Consider the following 8,712-nt stretch of genomic DNA (forward strand, 5'->3'; position numbering starts at 1 on the left):
TACATGGGCGCGCGATGCGAATTCCCGGTTCACCCCAACGGCGCAGACGACGGCGCAGGCGCGTTGCCTGCGGCCTCCTCGGACCTCAGGCAGGCGGATCCCCAGCGCTTCCTTCTGCCGCCGGCTTTGGCACTACTGGTGGCCGCGGGCCTGGCTGGCGTCGTGCTCTTGATGATCCACCTGCGCCGTGGCCCTGGCCGGGATACTGGTTCTCGCTTGCTGGCGGGGACCCCGGAGCCGTCAGTTCACGCGCTCCCTGATGCACTCAACAACCTGAGGACGCAGGAGGGCTCCGGGGATAGCCCGAGGTGAGGGCCACAGACCTGTGCCTCGTCGCTATTGGCTGCTTGCAGCCAGCGCCGTGTTTCTTCGATGCATCTTCCTGATTGGATCCTCCTGTACCCCGTGCTGTACCCTTCATTCGGGTTGGGTCTGTCCGGAATTTCTTTTCCTGCCTGTGGGTTCTCCTTCCTTGCTAGGTGGGGGAAAACAATATCTGAAAATACAAAATCTGGATCCTTCCTTCCGCAGCTCGACAGGAGATTGGAGTCGCCCGGAAGATGGAGACTCTCGAACAATTTACGTCATATCATCTCCTTCCATCTAGGCTCGGGAGGTAGCTACACACCTAGGGCTCTGTGCACACAGGAGGCGCCCTGGGCCAAGGCAGCCCTGATTTTTCTCTAGCTGTCCTCCATTCTGTTTGTGAAACAAGGATGGTAGCGTCTCGGCACGGTCTCTATGCCCACTTTTCAGTTCTGACTTAGTTCTATTTTGTATTCCTCTTGCTGCTGTTTGGGATACTTGCCGCCTTCTGTTCGGAAGGCCATGGGCTCAACAGGGCACAGTGGGAACCTTTCCTGGGGAGAGCGAAGGAAGCCAAAGGAGCCTTTCCTAATGCTGCTTACTCATTTCATTTTCTAGGCCTGACCGGTGCTTTCTCAGCGCCTGGAAACAGAGCCTGGATTTCTATTGTTCAGCGGTGCCCAGTCTCAGCCCCAGACACCCGAGTGTCCGCTGCAGGGGTGGCCGGGAGAACTTTACTGCTGGAAGTTGTACATAACGGTTATTTATATCCTATTTTATATCTCATCTCACCAGAAATGTCTTTATAAAGGCTCTTATTTTGAACAAATATATCAGGCTTAGTGCTCTGTATTTGGTATTAGGATTGAGAGGAAGAGAATTGTTCTGAGGAGGGTATAGACGGGATTCTTTATATTGCAGGAATCAGAAACCATTTGATGTTTTGGTCTAAACAAAAAGAGAATTTAAGGCCAAGTATGGCGGCACATGTCTGTAATCCCAACACTCTGGAGCCTAAGGCTGAGGTAGGAGGATCCCCAGCAGTTGAGGCCAGCCTGGACTACATAGCAGCAAGACCCTGTCTGGGGGGACAAAATAAAACAAACAAAAAACAAAGTTCTGTAAAAAAGGAAAATTAGAACAAATTTAATTTTGCGGATTTTAGCTAGCTTTGTGACTGATTCAGGAAGCAGTCAATATTAAAAATGATTCAGAAACCTCCCTTTCACCATATGGATAGGTTGGCTTTATAGTCAGAGAATGGGAAAAGGCAATGAAATACAGAAACCGGATGTGACTCAGAGAGACAGCCCATTGGTTAAAGCTGCTGTCTTATTTGAACACAGTTTAAACAGTTGGCCACTTGTAATTGGCTGAGACTCAGCTACTTGTTACGAGTCTACACAACCAATTGGCTTGTAGTTCACTATGTATGGAGGCCCCTTTAGGCCTAGCAATTCAAATTAACAGTTTATAAAAATAAAAATAGAAATAAAAATCCGAGTGTAGTGTGGTGGTGCATGCCTGTAATCTTGCACTCTGGGAAACTAAGACTGGAGTGGAGGATGGCAAATTTGAGGCCAACCTGGGCAACTTAGCAAGAACTTGTCTCAACATAAAAATAAATAAATAGGCTGGGACTGTAGCTCACCCTGAAGGCCCTGGTTTCAATCCCAGGTATCCCCTAGTAAAATAAATAATAATGAAAAAGTTAAAAATCCAGTGGCAGTGGGGCCAGGGATTTAGCTCAGTGGTTCTACTGCCTCCCTCACAAGCGCAAGGTCTCAAGTTTGATCCCCAGTATCAAAAACAAACAAACAAACAAAAAACAGTGGCAGGTACAGCCTGATGCAGGGCTGGATGTGGGTTCTGTGTCTTTTTGCAGATGGCTCTTTTTACCCCCAGGTACCTTCATAGCTAGGCTGCCACTGGCCCAGGCTTGTCACAGGACTGTCACTGTCATTTGCCTGTTGTGTGAAGGAAGTGAGGTTGGCCTGCCGAAATCACATGGGATACGTGGAGGAAGGAGGTTCCCTTAAACCAGAGCCAGCCCAAACTGAGTTCTGTATCAGCCTGGCACACCAGTCCTTGCTTTGTGAGAAATGGGAGGAAGTTCTTCAGGCTCAAAGCAAGCGAGCTTAGGTAGTAATTTGAATATACAGGAAAACAAACAAAAACACCAGACTGAAGTAAAGGTAATCACCTAACTGCAAAAAAGTATAACAGGCCAAGTACGGTGGCTCATAAATAAGGAACTGACACAGGCTACTTACAAAGTAAACAGAGGTTTATTTTGCTCACAGTTCTGGAAATTGAAGTCCAGGACTGGGTGGCCCCTCAGTTTGGGCCTGGGGTGAGGACAGCAAGCCGTGGCAGGAGGGGAGGAGTGGATCGCTCATTTCATAAGCGAGAAGCAGAGATATGGTGAGAATGCGGTTCCATGGTTCCTTTTTTTTTTTGGTACCGGGGATCGAACTTGGGCCCTTGTGCTTGTGAGGCAGGTGGCGGAACCCACGGTTCCTTTTGAGGGTGGCCCTCAGTGACCTAAGGAACTCTCAGTTGGCCCTGACCCTTAAAGGGCCACAATACCTCCCTCTACTGCTACCCTGGGGACCAATCCCGCACATGTGGACACTTGGGGACATTCATCCAAACCATAGTAACTTGCATTGAGGATTTAATTTTCTTAGGGCCGAGGATTTTAGCTCAGTGGTTCCACTGCCTGCCTGGCTACTGCAAGGTCCTGAGTTAGATCCCTGGTACAAAAAAGAAAGAGGATTAAGTTTCTGACATGTTTTTTGGGATCCATTAAAACTACAGTAATTGTTTTATGCAGTTTCTGCCTCTGTGTTATATTTAACAACAAAATATTTAGACAAAAGTGTGGCTCATGGTGTTAGTCAGCAGCTGCTGTGGATAATGCTGCATACACTCAGTGGCCTAAGACACTGAACATTTGTTCACGCTGCAGTCTTTAGGTTTGCTGGGCTGGGTGATGGGGGGAAGCCTCATGAGTGTGTGTCCTTCAAGCTCAGGGCCTCTCATCTCCAGCAGGAGGGTTCTGGCTTCTGCCTGACACGGTGAGAAAGTGGGTGCCACTGAACATCTTCCCAATCCTTTTAGCTAAAACCTGTCACTGCATAGCCAGCCCAAATTCCAGAAGTAGAAATAGACCCTGCCTCTTGCTGGAAGAAGGCGGAGTCCCATTTCCAAGGGTATGGACGGGGAAGGGATGAGAACTGAGGCTTTTTGCCATCAGTCTTGCAACACTGGAACACCTTCCCCCTTTGAAAGTAAAACGGACCAAGCTGTTGGGTAGAGGCACCCACTGCATGTCCTCATTCAACTGCAAACAAAACAAAGCTGGGCATGATGCATGTCTGCTACCCTAGAACTCTGGGAGGCTGAGGCAGGAGGATTGTGTTTGAGGCCAGCCTGGAGGGTCCTCATGTGGCCACTGCCTCTGGTGTTGCAGGTCCCCACACAGTCACTGTCAGCTCCTGGAACAAGCCAGGCTTTCCCTCCACCTCCAGCAAACTACTCCCTTACCTAACCTCCTATTCCTTATCTCTTTCATTAATTCCACGTACATTCATTGAGTACCTTCTGTGTGTTAGGTCTTGTGCCAGGCACTGGGGATATAGTGGCGAACAAGGCAGATATATCAGCTTGGCCTGGTGGCACACTTTGGGAGGCTGAGGCAGGAGGGTGGAAATTTTGAGTCCACTCTGGGCAACCCAGCAACTTAGGAAAACCCCATCTCTAAATAAACGAATAGGGCTGGGAGTGTAGCTCAGTATGATGAGTTCAGTTGACCCCCCCTCAAAGCCGCACCAGTAACAGCTAGGATTGAGCCCCAGCTGTTACTCACTAGCGTGCACAAGGAGTCCTTTATAAACCTACCTTCCCTGTGGTGGTCGCAGCTTTTTTTCTTTCCCGCCCAGATCGCCCAGCTGATCCCTTTTCTGGGAAGCTCTGATCGCTGCAGAGTTGGTTGCTCCTCTTGGATCCTGGCCCTGGCCACTATTGTCAGTCCCATGGACAAGAAGGCTGGTGAGGATAGGTTCTAGACATCGTTCTGTCCCCGGAGTGACCCAGCACAAGACCATGCACACAATAGGCTCTCATAAACTCGCTGAGCTCAAGGTCAACAGCCGCTGGTGGGGAGCTCTGGGCCATCTGTGGAACTTCCCCCCAGGGGACTGCGGCGTCACAGTGCCCCCTTGTGGCTGTCTCTAGATTTAGAACCCCTGTGCCTGAGTCCGCGGGGTGTGGTGGGATGCCCAACCCGGTTACCCGGGTCCCTCCTGGTCCCCATGAACCACCAGGAGCGGACCCCAGCCCCCTCCCCGACCCGGCCCTCAACCCCTGTCCGGAGCTCCATCCTGTCCCGGATCCCAGCTCTGGTCCGGACTTTGACCCCAGTCAGGGCCTCGACCCCGGCCCGGACCCCGACCCCTATTCGAACCCTGACCCCGGTCCGGACCCCGACTCCGGTCCGGACTCCGACTCTGGTGCGAATCTCGACCCCAGTTCGGGCCTTGACCGTGGTCCGGACCTCGACTCCGGTCCGGACTCCGACTCCGGTCCAGACTCTGGTCTTGGACCAGACGCCGACTCCCGTCCAGTTCCCTGCACCAGCCCCAGCTGCAGCTCCGGCTCCAGCCTGGGTCTGGGCCGAGGTGCCCGGTGCGGAATCCTTCCCGAACCCGCTGCCACCTTTGGGTCCACTCTCAGAACCTACTTCGGAGCCAATTTTGTCTCCTGGCAAGGATCCTGCGCCGAGCCCGAAGCGCGATGAGGCCCCGGCCGGCACCGTAGCCAGGCCGGACCTGCAGCCTCACCCCGGCCTCACCCCACCGGCCGCTGACGGTCTCGGTCCCGCCCTGGAGGCCACCCCGAAGGCAGACCCATCCCCTGGCTCCATCATGCCATTTGTACCAGTTTCCACCGCTGCACTCGCCTCTGCCACCGAGAACTTCCACGCGGACAGAATCGTGATTCGAGTGACCTACTGGTGAGGGGCTGCTCCTCCGACACCCGCTTCCCCTGGATGTGGAGGTTGAGGTCGTTGAAGGGGGGAAGGGAGGAGTCGGAAAGAACCCTGGAGTTCTCCTCGAGGTTGGAAACTTGGCTCCACCAATTCTCTTTGGGGCAGGAGAGCTCTGGGTTCAAATCCCTGCTCTGGCTCTGAATGTCATTCAGTCTCGTTCATTTGAATGATTCTTAGCTCTAAGCTCCGTTTACTCATTTTCATTCATTCATCCCTCTGTCTGGTTCCTGGCCGCGAGCTTCAATCTTCACTCATACTCCTTTGTGAATGACCTGCCTTTAGGGTTCTCCGAGAGAACTGTGGGTGCAGGGGCTCTGAGGCAGGGCCATTTGGGGTGCTGGGAGATCAGCAGCAGGCTTCTGTAGTTGGACGGGGGTGGGGCAGTGGCAGAGGGGCGAGTGGGGAGGACCGTGAGGAGGACTCTAGGGAGGACCGTCCCCTCGGTGCTTTGGGAGGGTCTGAGCAGGGGAGGGATGTGATCTGACTGGGGTCTTCCTCGGGCCCCCTGGGCTTGGGAAGATGCTGATGCCATGTCTTTCCTTGTCTCTTATCTCCCTCCAGTGGTCTCTGAAGCTATGGCCTTTGGGTGAGTAGGCTTGGCCTTGGAAGGGGGTTCGTGTGGGGCATGAAGACTGGCAGTCCCTACCCCCCGTACCCCTGTGACTCCATGACCCCGTCTTTTTCCCTCAGTACGTCCTACTGAAGAAGAGTCTGGAGCAGCAGTTTCCAAATCTTCTGCACTTTGTAAGTGGCGAGTGGTCTGGGGTCTGGGGAGGGCCAGGGCTCTCAGCCTCCCTCACCCACCACGTTCCCTCCCTAGGAGGACGAAAGAGCAGCCCAGGCTACGGGGGAGTTTGAAGTGTTTGTGGAGGGGAAACTTGTCCATTCAAAGAAGGTGATTCTGAGCGAGACTGAGCCAGGCGGGAGTGGGGCTGGGGCCGGGTGGTGGAGACACGGCTGGGTCTTTCTGTGTCCAGCAAGGCGATGGCTTTGTGGATGAGGGCAGGCTGCAGATGATCGTGAACGCTATCAACAAGGAGATCAAGAGGAGGTAGCAGGCGGTGGTGGGGCTGAGGTGAGCGAGGTACTGTGTGTGTCCCTCATCGGTCGGCAGGGGTGGGGCCGGGCTCCGGGCCAAGGTCAGGCGAGCCACTGTCTGGGTCCTTCCCCAGCTCAGCTAGGCCTCACTGCTTGGATCCTGACAATGCACCTACACCCTTTTCTGAGCCTCCGCTTCCTCCCGTGTGTAAAGTGGGACCATTAAGACATTTCATGACAGGGGCTCGTATCAGGTAGCAAAGAGTACATGGCTTGTACTAGGCCTCGATGTTTCTCAAAAGAGCTTTAAAAGCTTATTTTTAGCTTTTAGTTGCAAAGTAGTAGCTTGTAAATTTAAGATTACATGAATTAAAATGAAGTACATTCAAAATTCAGTTCTTAGTTGCACTAGCCACCTTCCAAGTGCTTAACAGCCTCGTGTGGCTAGTGTGCAGGAATTGCATGGAACCCATCATGGCGGAAAGTACTATTAGTACCACTGATCTAAGGCATTAAATGGTGTCATAATAGTTTATTTACCATTAATATGGAATTATTTTTTGAAGCACTGGATATTGAACCCAGGGCCTTCCACATGCTAGATAACTGCTGTACCACTGAGTCTGATTCTGGATTTAAAAATATATATTTTTATTAGTGCCAATTTATTTTACAAAATACTAGATTTCAATCAGAGCATAGTGGCACATACCTGTACTTCCAGCACTTTGGAGACTGAGGCAGGGGGATAAATTGCAAGTTTGAGGCCAGTCTGATGAGCTCAAAGCCAGCCGTGAACTTAAGGAGCCCGTCTCAAAAAACAAAAAAACAGGCTAGGGATTTAGTTCAGTGGTGCTGCACCTGCCTTGCAAGCGAAAGGTCCAGAGTTCCACCCCTGGTACCACAAACAGAACAAAAACCAAAACAAAACAAATACCCAAATACCCAACAAACCAATGTGGTACAGTGGTACCGCAGTTTATGAACATCTTTTCCATGATTCTGCTTGCAAGCTGAATTGGACAAGAACTGAATCGCATTCAACAGTTAGGTTTCATAAATGCACCTAATGCATTTTGCTGTTCCTGGATTTTTTTTTGATCATGGATTTTTAAAATCAGTTATTATCTATGCATCTATACATTTGGAGCTGTTTCTGGTTTAGTCTTTTGTCTGTTCCATGTGTATATCTAAGTGCTCAAAGGAAGATTTCATTGAGGTGATAGCTGAGGCTTTGAGCAGTGAGGGACTGAGCCTTATGTATATCTAGGGAAAAGTATTCCAGGCAGTGGGAGCAGCAAGGGCAAAGGCACTGTGGTAGGAGTGTGCTTGGTGTATTTGAAACAGAGCTTAGAGGGCACCGCAGGGCTGGGGATACAGATCAGTGGTTTGCTTCTTGCCTTGCAAGCACAAGGTCCCAAGTTCAATCTCTGGTACCAAAAACTCCCTCCCAAAACAAAGAAACAACAAAAAAGAAGGCACTGCAATCCACAGAAAGCAGGAAGTTCTACCTGAACACTATTATTCTGATGGAGTTGTCATCTTAATGTTTTCTCTTTTCTCCCCACCTCAGGAGCTGCAGCAGGATGATGATAAGGGCTGAAATGTCACTGAGTCAGGCCCTTTTCTGATGGTGGCTGGGCTGGGTGGAGCTGGGGAGGGCTGTAAGGAAATACAGAACCTGCCTCCCGTGGATGTGGCCTGACTGCGTCCGCTGTCACGGCACTCACAGGAAGTCACCTGCTACAGGGACCCCAGCATCTCCCCCTTCTGACCCTGGGGTAAGGAGTAGGAGGGAGGGAGAGGAAGGTCAGTGTTGTGGCCTGGGCCATAAATGTCCCCCAGGGGCTCATATGCTGGCTTGGTATCCCAGGAGCCCTCGGGGAGCCCAGCCCGTCCCTCTCTTTGCCTCCCTGCCACCATGGGATGCTGATGTCCTCCGCCACAGGCTCCTGCCATGAGGTACAGGGACATCGCAGGGCCCACTGGCCGTGGGGTGAAAGCTCTGAAGCTGTGAGCCAAAAGCACTCCTGCTTATAAGCCGAGTCTCAGGTATTTTGTTCTCTCTCTCTTTTCTTTCACAGTGCTGGGGATGGAACTCAGGGCAAGTGCTCTGTATGGTGCCAACCCCTGGCTCAAATTTAAGTGACTTTAAAGTGTACCCAGTAATTGAAATTCTGTCATTCAATTCTTCCTTCTTTATAACCATCTTCTTTTGGGGGGGGGGCAGATCTCACTGTGTAGTTCAGGCTGGCCTCAAACTCAGTGATCCTCCTGCCTCAGCCTCTCAAGTGCTGGGATTACAGCCATGTGCC

At 51.6% G+C, this 8,712-nt stretch overlaps 2 protein-coding genes across 5 annotated transcripts in view; both read left to right on the forward strand.

Moving 5' to 3' along the window:
* The window catches only part of Dll3 (delta like canonical Notch ligand 3), an 8,046-nt gene extending 6,742 nt beyond the window's left edge, over positions 1-1,304 (forward strand). The window contains exons 8-10 of the mRNA XM_033765989.1: positions 2-308; positions 532-616; positions 925-1,304. Of these exons, the coding sequence (XP_033621880.1) occupies positions 2-308; positions 532-607 (383 nt within the window). The 3' untranslated portion in view covers positions 608-616; positions 925-1,304. The remainder of the gene's footprint in view (position 1; positions 309-531; positions 617-924) is intronic.
* A 3,236-nt stretch (positions 1,305-4,540) lies between these two features.
* The window catches only part of Selenov (selenoprotein V), a 14,738-nt gene continuing 10,566 nt past the window's right edge, over positions 4,541-8,712 (forward strand). Inside the window, exons 1-7 of one of the 4 annotated variants that reach the window (XR_002025054.2) lie at positions 4,541-5,323; positions 5,921-5,945; positions 6,050-6,103; positions 6,180-6,254; positions 6,337-6,434; positions 7,971-8,178; positions 8,271-8,449. Coding sequence is in view for 1 of the 4 variants with exons in the window: in XM_010614505.2 (XP_010612807.2) it covers positions 4,623-5,323; positions 5,921-5,945; positions 6,050-6,103; positions 6,180-6,254; positions 6,337-6,414 (933 nt within the window). In the remaining 3 variants the exon portion in view is untranslated. Of the gene's footprint in view, positions 5,324-5,920; positions 5,946-6,049; positions 6,104-6,179; positions 6,255-6,336; positions 6,435-7,970; positions 8,243-8,270; positions 8,450-8,712 lie in introns of those variants that run through there. The other 3 variants (XR_002025055.2, XR_004518009.1, XM_010614505.2) reach the window with 3 other exon arrangements.

Source organism: Fukomys damarensis, unplaced genomic scaffold, assembly GCF_012274545.1.
Source record: "Fukomys damarensis isolate Sample0158 unplaced genomic scaffold, DMR_v1.0_HiC HiC_scaffold_19, whole genome shotgun sequence".
In the NCBI taxonomy this organism is placed as follows: domain Eukaryota; kingdom Metazoa; phylum Chordata; class Mammalia; order Rodentia; family Bathyergidae; genus Fukomys; species Fukomys damarensis.